This window comes from Athene cunicularia (assembly GCF_003259725.1).
Source record: "Athene cunicularia isolate RWA chromosome 5 unlocalized genomic scaffold, athCun1 chr5_part1, whole genome shotgun sequence".
In the NCBI taxonomy this organism is placed as follows: domain Eukaryota; kingdom Metazoa; phylum Chordata; class Aves; order Strigiformes; family Strigidae; genus Athene; species Athene cunicularia.
The window spans coordinates 36169065-36184417 of NW_020799101.1; the positions used below are offsets into that span (position 1 = coordinate 36169065).

At 38.5% G+C, this 15353-nt stretch overlaps 1 protein-coding gene across 1 annotated transcript; it reads left to right on the forward strand.

Annotated features, from left to right (window-relative positions):
• The first annotated feature begins 1787 nt into the window (after positions 1 to 1787).
• EIF2S1 (eukaryotic translation initiation factor 2 subunit alpha) lies at positions 1788 to 10843 on the forward strand. The gene is made up of 7 exons (XM_026849696.1): positions 1788 to 2029; positions 3553 to 3632; positions 4112 to 4263; positions 6949 to 7055; positions 8978 to 9075; positions 9860 to 10003; positions 10302 to 10843. Exons 1-7 carry the CDS (start codon positions 1789 to 1791, stop codon positions 10425 to 10427), a joined length of 948 nt encoding a protein of 315 aa, XP_026705497.1. The 5' UTR covers position 1788; the 3' UTR covers positions 10428 to 10843.
• Positions 10844 to 15353: the final 4510 nt, after the last annotated feature.

A 15353-nucleotide genomic window follows, 5' to 3' on the forward strand; every position in this document is an offset into this window, starting at 1 on the left:
GGACCGGCGCTGCAGCTGCGAGCTCTCCAGCCCGCGGGGCCGCGCTCCCCGGGGGGCCGCCGGCCTCTCGCCTTCACTGTGCTAGAGGTGGGCTCTTCCCGGCCCGACAGCGGCCGCCGGTCGCCCTGCGGCCCGCTTCCCTTCTCTGGTGCCGTAGCTATCGCTGGGCATCGCCTGTGTTGGTGACGCTCCGACGGCCGGAGGAGTCGCTGGTCAGAAGGGACTCCATTTTCGCCAGTTTCCGCAGGCCTGTGCAGCCGTGCCAACTTAAACCTTTGCTGAGAACTTTCTAGCGTCTCGGAAAGACGATTTCCAGCATTGGCGCTATGGGCACTGTGTTGCTCCTGCGAGTCTTCCATAGAAGGCCAAAATAAAAAGCTTGTCCTTATGGCGAGGAGTACGATGCTCTGCGTGCAGAGCAGTGTTTGTCTATTCTTGCTTGCTGTGGTTGGGGTTTGTTGCTTAGCAATATAGTTTTATTTCATAAGTAGACATGTAGGATTGAGCTGAACTACATTAAGTGGAACTGTAAAGCTTCTGATCTTGAAGATCTTTGTTCAGCTTCAAATTATATGAAGTTACAGGAAACCTTTAGAGGAGTGCTTTTATAATCCCTTACGAGTCTCGATTCCCCCTTCCTGAAAGTGAAAATTGGAGATAAGGATGGACACAGGCTTCTGAATGGTATGGCCACGTGTATGTAGCACTTGGTATTGCCATTTTACTCAATTTTTTTTATTCTGATAGAGCTAGACAGCATTAGCACTGCTGTAAAGATCGAGAGTAAAACCAAAATGATGAATAACCTCCTGAAGGAGTGATACATGTGACTCGTCATCTTAGGCTCTTGATTCTGTAGGAAGCTTTCTGTGTGAAACTTCTAGGCACAGACAAAAGGAATTGAACAAACGTGATTAGCAGTGATGAGTATGTGGAGTCATCATCGGGAAAATGAAGCACTTTAAGCATTTCTTCTTATTACTATGTGACTATGAAGCGGGTTTTTTTTTTAAATGTGTAATGAAAGGATGCTGGTTTGTTTTTCAGGGTTTTTTTTCCTCCTGACTAGCAGTATGTTGGGGAGTGCTTTTTTTCCTTTAGTGCTTCATTCATGTCAGGCTAGTTCTGTCTTCTGTTCTGATTCTTGCCTTTGTTTTTTTTGCTGACGGGTGGCTTCTGGAGCAGGTCTTGCAGGATTATTCCAAATACCTTGTGCTGAGTTTAGAAAGTGATCTTATGGATCGTAGAGTCTGCTCCTCCTCAGTACTACAGAAGTTTCGCTCTACCTCTTTTAATTTCTCAGCCTCTCACAAGCTATCTTATTATGTGCATACAAATACCTTTGAGAAATGCAGGCTGCTTCTCTCCCACGTCCTCCTGCTAAAATCAGATTTAAAATTTTACACAGCCTCATGAATTTAGATGAATGCAAGTTGTGCAGTGCCACCTTTTCACCGCTTGAAGTCTCCTCGCTACAGTGTGCTATGTCTAGGCAGTACAACAGTTGGGAGTGGATAATAAAGTCTGAGTGGCAAGCTTTTTCTACTTTAATGCAAAAAATTAGCATCTTAGCAAATGGTTGTGGTAATACTAAAATACTAGTTAATTTATTCTTTAATTTCTATTAAAAGTATGAATTGCAGAAGCCTTATCCTAATTTGCAATTTTTTGTGCTAGTAGTCCCTTCTATCCTCACCAGTCCTTGCTGATTTTTTTACAATGTTTGTGGGAGAAGACAGTGATGTACTGTGAAATAAAGTCTTTGTTTCTTTCTGCTCAAATTCCAGAATGCCGGGACTAAGCTGTAGATTCTACCAGCATAAATTTCCAGAGGTGGAAGATGTAGTGATGGTCAATGTTCGGTCCATTGCTGAAATGGGAGCCTATGTCAGCCTGCTGGAGTACAACAACATTGAAGGCATGATCCTTCTCAGTGAGCTGTCCAGAAGACGTATTCGTTCCATAAACAAACTGATCCGCATCGGGAGGAATGAATGTGTCGTGGTCATAAGAGTTGACAAAGAGAAAGGTATTTGGGAATATTGTATGCTATGTCAAGATTGAATTCATACAGAGAAATGCAGATGAACTAGGTGGCTTAGGTATTCATTGGTTTTGCCAGGGCTTCTTTTTTTAAGGTGCTTAAGCAAAACAGACCATCATTGTGCCGCCTGATGCTTATGATCATTCTTCCAGTTCCCTGTGTTCTTTGGGAATTGGGTTAATGCAGGTCAATCATATCAGTAAAGATTTGCTTAAGTGCCCCCTCACCAGCTCAGTGTTTGGTCAACAAACCATAGTGAAGTAGAATTTTCTTTTGATATCTATGTAGATTTTCTGAGTCTTAACTGAAGAGGAGAATCATCTGATATAAGAATCTAAATGTTTCACAGAATGCTCAAAGTCCATCCTCTTCATTAACAAGTCTTGAACCTTGGCTATAAAATTGATGACATGTATGTAATTATTGTACTATAATACATGAATTTTGTAGGTTACAAGTTGAGATGCTACAGGCAACTTTGTCTTTTTCCTGTCTTAACATTTGAATCTTTTACTCTGAAGGGGTTTTTTAATACATTTTCTATTTAGAACATGTTGGATTTTGATAATACTGTTCCATGCGATCTTTAAAATCTGTATCTAGGTATAAAGAAATAAACACTGAGCACATCTCCTAGGAACGTGACTGTTGGTATGATGTTCCTCACGTAATATGCTTTTCTAGAATACTTCTGAAACTGCAGTTATCTTTGAGATTAAGTAATGGATGACAGGATAAGAAAAAAGCAGAGAGGAAAGAAAGACAAAAAGAAACATTTCAGATAGATCTGAAGTGAAATAAGTTTCCCAGCATCTCTAATGAAAGAATACTTTTATGAATTAATTTCATTCTCATGTTAAGAGACACACATCTGAAATTCATGTGGTGGTCTTTATCTTCTGGAGAACCTATAGTTCATGAGGTTGGAGGCCTTTTCAAATTTGCTAAGAAATGGTTCAAAAGAAGTTTTTTCACAGGCAGTTCTCTCAAAAGGGTATCCAAGGACTTAAGAGTTGGAATTTGAGGCCAGGCCTACTATTTTAGGAAACTAGAGACCAGCGCTAAACTAAAAGAGTGCCAGCCTTGAATCATAAGTTGAGAGCTACAAAAATATGCATCAAACTTCCTTCTTTGCATGCTGGTATGATTTTTGCCAAAATTGTGTAACAAGTAACAAGCAACATAAAAAAGGATCATTGATTGCTGAAATATTATCAAAATTCCTTCTAAGTTTGCAGAGAAAACATTAAGGCAGTAATTTTAAAGAATGCTGCACAAAAGATTTGCTGTTGTAAGTATTTACAATTGAAAGAATAATATCCTGATTTGGATCATAATTTGATCACATTCATTAGTTTGTTTTGTTACTTTCTGGAGCAACATCTAGGGATAGTGTTGGCAAGGGGCAAATCCTGACCCAGAGTGTGTGTTCTTTATGCATTTCTCTTGAAGCAGTTAAACTTAGTTTGCACAATGCCTGATGCTTCCAAAATGGTTTTCCCCAATAGGTTATATTGACTTGTCAAAAAGAAGAGTTTCTCCTGAGGAGGCAATCAAATGTGAAGACAAATTCACAAAATCAAAGACTGTAAGTTGCTTTCCTGTATTCAGGCACTGTGTATTTCTGGCTTCTTTCCTGAGCAACCAAAACGCACAGACATATGAAAATGAAGTATTGTTCTCATCTGTTAGGCATACTCTATTTCTCATTTACCCATGCAAATATATGTAATCAGTTCATCTGTCCATGACTGCTCTGGTAAGCAGCTTCATAATTAATGAATAGATCAGGGAAGACATCAGTTGAAGATCTGTGATGTAAAGGGTTATATTTAAATGATCAGAAATCCAAAAGTGTATGTTGGTTTAGCACACTGTGGACCACTTTTATTGAGAAGGCAAGCAGATAGTTTAAGGCATTGGCGCCCACCCTTACTACTGTGTGGTCTTAGGTGTCTGAGTAGAAGGCTTGCCATTAAATATTAGTTCTGATTCTCAATTTTTGTCTGATTTTGGTATTTGTTTGTTTTTGGTTTTTTTTTTTTAACAACACCTTTTGTCTTCCAGGTTTACAGCATTCTTCGCCATGTTGCTGAAGTCTTGGAGTACACTAAGGATGAACAGCTTGAGAGTCTGTTCCAGAGAACTGCCTGGGTATTTGACGACAAGTACAAAAGACCAGGATATGGCGCTTATGATGCGTTCAAGCATGCAGTCTCGTAAGGACATCTTTTCTACTTCCAGGGGCTTATTTCAAATTGCAAAGAAGTATTTCCTGGAATAGATCCATCATAACATTATTTTGATTTTGGTTCCCCGCTGCCTGCAGAGTCAATATGTAGACTGGTCAAGTAAACCCAGTAAATTTTGACATCAGTCTTCCAGTTACTTATTGTAGGTTTCTCTGTCTTACTGCTTTCTTCAAGTTCCCAATGCTCTTGAGAAAGAAGGTTCAGAGTTGACTTGTTTTTATCCATCTCTGAGTCTGCCAATCTGTGTATGTCAGGTTTTAAAAAGCAGGAATTGAATTTGATGTGGAGAAGTACTGAGGCATTGGTGAATAAGATGGTTTAAGTATAAAAGAAACAGGATTACAAACACTGAGGAGTTTTCTATAGCTACAGCTGATCCTGTGACATTTCGAACAGAAGAAGCACTGATCTTGGTTTGTCTGTCAGAATTTGCCAGTTCTTAGTCCCAAGCAGATTTATCAAAAATGCCTAGCTCTATGTCTGAAAATATTTCTGCTTTCAGCTGACTGTCACTCTTCCACTGCACTGTCAGAATTTTTCTTTCTTAAATTCAAAAAGCTGGTTTGTTACTTCTCTACACTTTCAAGCTTAAAGAATATGAATGGAATCATGAACTTAGAAATGGCATTATGAACAGAAAGAGAGGGAAGTTGTGATGCTAAGGGAATATGCACTGAGATACATTATTCTTAATTTCTTATGGAGTCTGATATTTTAATTTTTTTCAGAATTAACCTAGTTGGTCTCCAAAAAATTCTATTGTAAAACTGTTCATCTGAAAACTATTTCTCAATAAACATTTCTGATTTTACACTTATGTAGCACATAAACCCATGAGTGATGAACTTGACTTGGACACTAGATGGCAGTAATAAAATTTTAGAAATTGTGTTGACTTAACGAGGCAGGGCACTTGATAGCATTCTGAGTAGCTTAAAACCATCTCTGGTTTTGGGGAAGACACAACTTGTAGTCTTGTTTAGACATGTATTCTGCTTCCAAGAATAATAATTTTCTGATGGTAGCAGACTTACTGGTAAAGGGCGAATCTGGGTGTATTGCTGCAGAAGGAATTTCAGATCATTCTGTAACTGTAAATACTTAAACACCTGTATGATAGAACAAAAAACTGTAGTTACTCTGGCTGTTTAAGCTTCTCTTAAACTCAGAAAAATTCCTGAACACATGCCATTTTGTTGTTCATCTGCTATTCAGTTTGGAGCACAGACTTCTGAGACTATTCTCAAGACCCGTGTCCATCAGTAATCCCTTAAGATTTCTGACAATGAACTGCAAGTTTTATTTGTTCCCGTTGTGCTCCTATATAAAGCTGTAGTTTAAAACTGTGCTTGCTGAAGTGCTTGCAGGAGGCTTAGCTTGCCCTCTAAGAATTTGACTTGTTATTCCTTTCATACTACTGAGGATTAGTGTTTTGGAGTTTCACACAGCATGATACCTGTGGCAGAATTTTGAAGTACACCTGCCCCAGTAACAACTAAACACTGAGGACCTCTTTGTTGAATGTCTACCAAATGCTCATGAAAGTAACTCAGAGTTTTAACAGGATGGATTGTAAATGAAGAAGCAAAACTTGCATGTCCAATAAATCCCTTGTCCTATACAAGTTCATATTCTGATGTGTAAAACCTGCCATATTTCTGGATTCTGATTGATTATGTTCGGCCCTTCTACTGCCTATACTCAGTATATAAAATCATGAAAGATGATGTTTTATTAGCAACAGAGATTAATCTCCAATATTGCCTCTGGTTTTCTGGCCATTTTAGTTCATGTTTGCCTGCTAGTAATATTGTAGGTGATCTGGTATTGTGTTTCAGAGAATTGCAACTCTTGTCTCTGAAGAACATGAACAGTTTTTGAGGAGTTGTTTGGTTTTATTCTCCATTTGAGATATATTTGGGATAAAATTAGTATAGCAACAGAGAATTTACACCACTTCTTCAAATAAGAGCTGCTAATTTATATTGATAAACAGCAGAGTTTGCCTCTGTGATCTCTGGATTTTAAACTGTTAGTTTGTGATTTAAAAAAACCTTTATCCTTTTTTTAACTAAGAGTATAGCCAGCAGATAATATCTGTATGTGATCCAGTTACTGATAAAAAGTACAGAATAACATGGAGTGAGTATAGGTTACTTTGTAGAATGACAAAAATCTTGCGTTTTGAATGAAATGCGTTAAATGAGTTCTTTTAACACAAAAACCTCAGATTCGTTATGGATTCTCTTTCATGCAATATGGGTTTATCTTCACATTGGAGAGAATGTAAATACCAAGCAACTAGGTATTGTCCATTCTGTGTATCACATACAAATGGAGCTGGACAAAAGTCATTCATTTGCTTAAAAAAGAAAAAAAAAAACAAAAACATTTAAGTATTTCCTTCCAGGAACAGATTGAGTAAACTACTTATCTGCTTTGTTATGAAATGCTTCCAATAGAAAATACTTTGGAAATAGATGTATTTATTTTCTTCTGGTGTTTCAATGGACTCTTGAGAAATTTCCCTGTTTTCTTTGCCTAGTAGATCTCTAGGATTATGCATAAGAATATTGAAATAGCACCAGAAGTTAATGTTGTGTCATATTCCACTTCAGTATAACTTCTGTAATATTGCTTTGCTTGGCTCAGAGACCCTGCAATCCTGGATAGCCTGGATCTGACAGAGGAAGAGAGGCGTGTATTAATTGACAATATTAACAGACGCCTGACGCCGCAAGCAGTCAAGATCCGAGCTGGTGAGTTCTTTCCAGATGTTCATTGAACATCTTAAGTGTCTTGACACTTAAGTCAAGTTAGTGAATCTTGTTCCAAACTATAAATTCAGTTAAAACTAGTGGTTTGTAGTGCTGACAGTTGAGTGGAACTGTTCAGAATTAAGTTGCCTTAATCAAGGATTGCTTGCAAAATGCCTCTGTGGGTTCTATCTTGAAATGCAAGGTTGTCTGGCTTTTATCTTTTTCCCCAAACTGCAGGTTCCTTGGGTTACAAAGTAGTTGTCCTGATATATTATATAACACAGTCTATCATATTTCGTTGGCACACAATGAATTGAAATATTTTATAGTTATTACTGTATCCACAGTATTATTTTTCATTATTCAAAGTGTTAAATTTATCAATTCCCTAACGGGATGATTGATCTCTGTCAGCATGACTACAGCACATGTCTTAGCCTCTCACTCATGAACATGTGAAAATAGTTCTGACTTAGCTCTGGGTGCATTTCTAACTGGTTGGTTGCAAACCATTCAGCAGGATATATTAGTTCAAGCCTAGCACATCTCTAATGTATTTGTAAAGTGTATGTGCTAGTCTGTCTTTCACTAATTCAGTGTGGGCAGAAGAGACACATGACTGCACTACTTAAGAAGGCATACTTTAAAACTGTAAATCTGGTTGTACAGCTAACCGAACAGCCTAAAAGCATGCTTGCCATTAAACAGATAGTCAGTGTGGCAGAGTCACGTTTTTAACTAGATTGAGAAATTGCCTCTGCTCTGCAAGGATATATTGAAGAGATTAACACTTGTTGATTACTGTGGAGAGAAGAAAATACAAGTCATATCCACATGACAGGTCAAGAAGAGAGTGCAAAAAGTAAGGTAATGAAAAATTCCTTTACCTATTACTTTAGATCACCATGAGTTAACATAACTTCAAAAATGTTAAGTAGGATTTGATTGCCACAAAGAATGAAATTGCAAATATGAATAGCACTTCATTAGATTTGAAAATTAAGTTACTTGATGAGCATGCTCTCTTACTTTTTTTGTCTTGCCTATATTATTCTGATGGTCTGAGTTGGTTTTAATTTTGTCTTCAAAGCAAGCATAGAAACTTTTCATTGGTTTGTGGTCTCATCCTGAAGCTGACTGGGATGCTCTTCTGTAGATTTGTTTCTGATAGTTGAGAAATAGCAGGTTGTTGTTAGTCACCTGGAAGTGAGGCTAACTTCTCTGTGTAGCTGAAGTGCTAAGGCTTGGACAGTGGGCCCAAGCCAGACTTGACCTATAGATGAATCCTGTATACAGTAACTTAGTCTTGCACTGTTGCTACATAGGTAAAGGAATCTTTGTAATACCCTGATTAGTCTAAAGACAGATATGACCAGCATTAGTCTGTGCCTTTATTTCCAAACATTCCCAAAAAGTTATAGCTGCCATTTTAACTGTATAACTTACCTTAAAAGCAATTCCAGTGCTCTTCAAGTGATGCCTTCATGCCTCTGTTGTAATTGCTGACAGAATTCCATGTATTTGTAGATGTGTTCTTTATCAAGTTTCATTTTTCCCAATAGATCTTTAATTTTCTCTGGTATTTTTTTTTCTTTTATATCTTCATTTCTTCATATGAAATACATAATTATTCCTGTTGAATTTATTGGGCAAGAGATGAGTCAGTGTGGGTGTATAATTCATATCTCGGCTTTTCAAAGCACTGTATAAAATGTATGTCTGAAGAATTTATGAAGAATTTTAGCTCTACTTACAAGTCAAGAAAGTGAAATACCTTTCTCAGATTTGGGAGCTACTGAGGCTCTCATTGTGGATAAACATTGGATGCTAAAAAGCTTTATTAAAGCTTAAGTTAAAAGCTTTAAAGATTCTATGGCTTTTGGTACCTTTAAAGTTTTGTTATTTATATTCCTCTGTCCTAGATATTGAGGTGGCCTGTTATGGTTACGAAGGCATAGACGCAGTAAAAGAAGCTTTGAGAGCAGGCTTGAACTGTTCCACGGAGAACATGCCCATTAAAGTAAGTGTCTGTCTTAATAGTGAAATCAAAAGCAAAGTTTTCTGATGCCCTCAGGTGTCAGTGGCACACGGCTGCAGTTTTCACAGTCACGCAGCTGAGGCTGTGAAACCGTGTACTTGCCTTCTGATTCTTCTCAGACAGGTCTGTAGCACAGTTCCTTTCAGCTGTGTGCCAACAGTTGTTCCTGTGACTGTGCTCTGGCTTCCCAAGTTCCAGAAGCTGTATTTATTCTGTTCAGTTTATTGAAGTCTAATATTGGCACACTGCATACGTGCTGTTCCTTTATGCAGCCTTAGGTAGGGAGCAATAAATTTTACAAGATTGCATAAGGAAAGGAATGTTTGCTCCACATGTGTTTGAGTGTTGGTAGAATGGCTGCTGTACCCAGGCCTGGTTTTTCTTTTAGAATATTGAGTGTATCACTAAGTACGTGTTTTAAAAAAACTTGAAAGTACCTCCTTTCTTTTGAAATTATTTCCTATAATGGTTTCTTTTAACAAAAGGAGAAGTTTATTTAATCACCTTTAAAAAAAAAAGTACTGGTTGTAACACTTGTAGAAATAACTGAAGCTGATATTAGAAATCAAACAGGCTGTGCGCCTTCTTGTCTGCTATTTCAATCCAAGTTGTTTATGCTTCAAGAAACAGTTTCTGTAATGTGAAAATGTTTCTTCTCTGAATGGTAGTCAGAACAGTGTTGTCCACTTTGCTTTCAGTGTTTTTCTTTCTTTGTTACTGAGTTTGCTTTTTTATTCCCCCTCCCCCAATTCCTGCAATGTGATAGATTAATCTCATAGCCCCTCCTCGTTATGTGATGACTACTACAACACTGGAGAGAACTGAAGGACTGTCTGTTCTGAATCAAGCCATGGCTGTAATTAAAGAAAAAATTGAGGAGAAGAGAGGAGTCTTTAATGTGCAGATGGAGGTAAGAACTGACTACATTCTAAAATGTAATTTCTTATTTTCCTTGAAATATTTTTAAGTAGAGCAAGACCAGTAGTGCTGGAAGAAATTATAGCAAAAAGGTATTAAAAACTTCAAAAAAAATCCCATAAGTTCTGTGTTCCTTAAATGAACAAATGGCCAAAATTTCTAATTTTCCTGGTTTCTATTGTGCAACTTAAGGATGTATCACGTCTTTATGTAGAATCAGAGTCTACAAATACATATGGTGTTCCTTTATGACAGTTTACCATGTACTCTGGTTTGTTTCTGTCTTTCAGCCTAAGGTGGTTACTGACACAGATGAGACCGAGCTTGCAAGACAGTTGGAAAGACTGGAGAGGGAAAATGCTGAAGTGGATGGGGATGATGATGCTGAGGAAATGGAAGCCAAAACTGAAGACTAAATTCTGGGACATTTAGAAGAGAGACATATGAAAAATTAGAGACCCAATTGCAAACACTCTGGACTAAATGTTTCCAGTATTGAAAACTTCAGATACAAATACTTGAAGTGTTTTACTGTTCTAAAAAGACCAAAATGTAAAAGGCTCTTCTAAATAACATTTGATGCAGCAACTTACACATATTGAATCCTTTGAAAGGTGCCTAGTCAAGTTCAAGACACAGATCTGGCCAGAAGGAGGTTGTAGCCCCATGCTTAACATTTTCATATGTAACAATTCTCAATTGGTGATTAGAGCTCACAGCATCTGTTTATGATCTTTCCTGGGAGCACCAAATCCAAGCAAGCTGAACAGATCTATACAGAATGTATTTGATCAAATATTCAATAAATTTCTGGGCTACGTAACTCCCAAGATTTTTTTTTTTTTTTCCTCTTTTGTCACATGGCCTAGAGTGGTGTGAATATACAACCTGGAAGGGTGTGATCAGTGGGTGACTCCACTTTAACTTTGAAAGGGCTTTCTTCTGTTTGCTTTAAATCAAGCTGAGAACGAGTGGAACAAAATGTTTGCAAGTTTGTTGATGCAGACTTGCTTAAAAGAGCATTTCCTTTATCATCTGATATTTAGGGACTGAGAACTTGAAAACTTTGAAAATAGCTTGTTACCATTCCAATAACATAGCTGATAAATGAAAAGTTCCATACAGTTGCACTTTGCTCCTATAGGTTACTATAGCAGAAGCTTCACTCGTACTTCAGAATAAGCAGTACTGTCTTGCAAGCTTACTGCTGCATGACCTTCAGTTCTGCCCACCCTTAATCTGGTTTACACTGGACTGAGCTCTTCACTCTAGAAACAACCTATTTATCTTCTCTGAAGAAGAGAAACAAGATGTGCTTTCTGTGTTGGAGTATTAAAAAAAAAAAATAATCCTGTTTTCCTTGTGTCTGGGAACTGGGAAGAGTAGTTTTTGTTTAAGTAACCTTTCCAAATTGCTAAGTTTTTAAATATATTTACATCTTTATTGTCATGTCCTATATTGCCCATCTCCTTTTTTTCTTAATATTTTGTGCTGGTAGAGGCAGAATGCATGAAAAATGAGGCTTTGAGCCTTCCCTAGGAATTCTTAATACTAGTTTGTACTGCTACAGTACAAACAATATCATTGCTACGTGGTGTTGCCACAAAAAGCATTCACAAAGGGATACATACTGCAATCCATGCTTGGTTATAAGAAAAGTTCACATGTACCCAACTCGTAATAACAATGCAAAGCCAAAAAAGTTAAGTAACTTCCAGTCTTTGCAGAACATTGGAAAATGCCTGAATATGTCATCACAAAATCAAGAAACAGACTTTTTTTTTTATGATTACCTTCTCAAATTTGTTGTCAGAAGTTGTGTCTGACAGCCTTGTCATGGCTTGAAGGTGTGATAATATCAGTTTCCTGTTTGAACAGCTCTTCCAACTTCGCCTTCTTGCTAAAGTAGTGCTTTGACTTCCATTAAATGCAGTATGTGGTACTCGGTCCAGAGAACCGAGTGTTTAGAAATGTAGTCACCGTGTGATCTGTGTGCCAAAATAATGTTCTAAAGGAAAGCGCTGAAAAATGAGCCTCCTGGAGTGCTACCAAGGGGTTACAGTTAGTATTATTTCTGAGAGCTGTTTTGGTGTGAGCAACATTTTTGTCGGTAACCTAGGCAAAAGTTTGATAAACTTGTTCAATAAGTACAAGAGCTTTTCTCATTAGAGCCTCAACATGCTGGTGTACGCAATACAGTGTCAGTTTTGAGTGCCTGAAAAAAATGACAGAGGTGAGAATGATAACAAAGCAGCTTAAGATAAATACATTTCAATCACTTGTTACCCTGGCAGATAAAATCAGTCTCTCCTGCTGCCTGAGCAAATTTTAACCAAGAAGCTTAAATAAAAGATGCAAGATGACTTAGTGGGTATTTCTCATGTGTTGCAGTAGCTGGAAGGAGGGCCATGTTAGAGACCTGTTCGCGAGGTGTGTGCAAGGGAGTGCTGAACCTGTGAAGCCCATGCTGGGCCTGGACTCTGCTGCATCAGTTGCCATAGCCTGTGACTTGAGGATCTTCAGAAGTTGCCGAGATGATCCCTTCTATCTCAGCCGGTCTATTTTGTATGCGGGAACTGCATTTGCTTACCAAGTGCTTAAAATAAGGGTCGTGTGTTTTGTAGGAATGTCTCGCTAAAGCGAGGTAGCGTATTCCTGCTGTTCATTAGCAACCCTGCTGTTTACTGAGTTGTAATTGCAAGGCCAAAATCTCCATCCTGGCTTGGCCCGATGTGTTAATTGTAAGGATCTCAGCTTGACTTTCATATCCCAAATCAATTTTGTAAGATTAGCACCTTGGAGACAGTTTTACTTATCTGATCAGGACTCATTAATACAAAAAAAAAAAAAAACAAAACAAACAGGGGTCCCAGCTCAGCTCAGGCACACAGTCCAGTAACACACAGCCCAGTGTTCTGGTTTTGATGAGGGGCAATAGTGGCTGCTAAAGAACTGGTGCCCTGCTTTCTTGGGGCTGTTGTGCTTTGTCTGGTTTTTAATGCAGTGATAGTTCCTTGCTGTTTTCTTTCTGATTCTGGCCCTTGTTTTTTTTTCAGATGCAGTGGAGCTGGCACATTTTTCTTCATAGCGGAATCTGCACTTTGGTATTTACTTTCTGATATTTTTTTGTTCCAGAGTCTAGGCTATTAACTGTTTTCAAACACTGCCACCTTTCTCCAGTTAATTTTAAAAATGCCATCGTGTCAGAATACTTCTGAACACTTGTCATCTTTCACTTTTATCTAGAAATGTTTCATCATTCTTTATTTTGATGTGGTTTGTTTTCATCTCATTTTATCCCTAATCCACTAAAGGAACTACTTAGTGATGTTCTACACTGGAGGGCAAAGTCCTAGCATCTTAAGAGGCTGCTTTGAAAAAAATGGGTATGTGTAATCCCCCATGTGACAGGATGATAACGATGGGTGTCTCAGAGCATGAGACAGGGGTTGCCCTTTGGGCAAGTTTCTTAATCAGCTGTTGGTGGCTTCTTGAGGGACCAGCCTGGAGGTACCAGCAGTGTCTGTCAGGTCGGCCAGCTGAAATAGCACAGTCTGCACTGAGGGCTGGCTACTCCTGCCCTTCCCTCTAACCCTGAGTAGCATCCTGTGGTCCTGAAGCCTACAGCTGGCTCTTCCTGGCCACCCCAATGCAAATTCTATGGCATATAAAGGATTCGGGGTCACTCTGAATGGAAAAAAATGTAAAGCACTCAACTGTGCTTTGCTGTTAAAATACTGCACTGACATGTGGAAAACACTCTAAAACAGATCTGAGGAAACCGATAGTCCTTCCCTTCAGTGAGTTTCAAGTCCTATAGAAGAGCTGATACAGAGCTCCCTGGGTTTATACAGATTGAAGCATGTCCTTTTCCACCGGGAGACCTCAGTGCCAGAACTTGCCTGCCCAGCACATACATGACTATGGCAGCCCAGACCTACTGACTGACTCATTTTACGCTGTATGACCCTGAAAGATCTGTTTACTCAGCCTCAGGGAGCAATGTAGGGGCAGTTTGTTAGCCTTGATTAACTACAGAATGAGACGGGAAAGGGGTGTGTGTGTGTGTGTATGATAAATATCCAAAGTACTGAAGAAATACTTTGAAGTATTGAAGAAAGTGAAGGCTCTAGATTAGAAAAAGTAGTTGATACAGACCTGTTGTTTAATGATCAGCTTACAGCAATGTTTGCTTCACCATTCACCAGCAGTTTGACAATAAAGTTCATTGTTGCTAATGGTAATTTTGCCAGGATCCTTCTGCGGGGTTGTGGGTGGTCTGCACACTGGAGAAAAAGAGCTCGCTCCTACCTTCAGCAAGGACTGGTTATGGTGCAATTCTGAGATCACTGTCTGAGCGAGAACCCCCTGCAAGCTTCTACCTGTCCTCACTAGCATGAAATTATCTCACCCACCTTGTTATAAACTGCCTGCAGTAACAAGCTGAACAATGTGAAGTCAAACTTCAAATACCAAACAGTGGAACGGTCTATTCCTGGTTATATAAAGAGTGCGTGTCCAGGAAATGCATGCAGCAGTAATGTCTCTTGTGTACCCAGACTTAAGTTTTCTTCTTTTTTCTCAAGTTTAATTCTGATGTACAGAACACTGTGACCCGAAATTTATTGTCTTTTTTCTGCTGACTGTATCAGTTCTTTTCCCAGGATTCTGCTTCTGAGTACAACTTTTATTTATATATATTTATGTATATGCACAGAGGCAGATTATTTTTTAAATTAAAATAAATATATTCAGTTCATTTCTGCTTCAAGGCGACAATAATATAAAAAATACAACAAATTCCATTTATATCTTTGAAAATACTGCATACCCACAGCAAAACATACTTTTCTAGGTGTTCTGTTAAACTTACTGTACTTATTTTAGGTGGACTGAAGGACAAACCTAACTGGGATATGACTTATGCAGCCGGTTGCCTCATTGCTGCCTGTCTTTTCCAAAGTGGCAAAGGGAGTAGAGGTACATAGGTACATAGAGGTACAGAGGTACATAGGTAACTTCCATACAGGTCGGCTGCTTTTGAAATCTCAACCACATGCTTTCTCTTTACACAGCAATAGATTTTTCTAACTGCAAGTAGTGTTTAGCCACCTATTGTATTTCTCATGATCTCTGCAGGACTGTTCTCTGGGTTGTCCCCAGTACATTGTCAGATTTGAATTTTTTTTGTCTTACTCTTCCTTGCTAAAAGATTAAAAAAAATAGTATAAAGATAGAGAAATGTTTCTTTGTTCCTTTTCCTTGGTACATGAAAGTGTGACCAGTAACCTGATCCGGTGACTTTGTCTTAACTGAGCTCAGGACTCTCTTTTGACATAGCA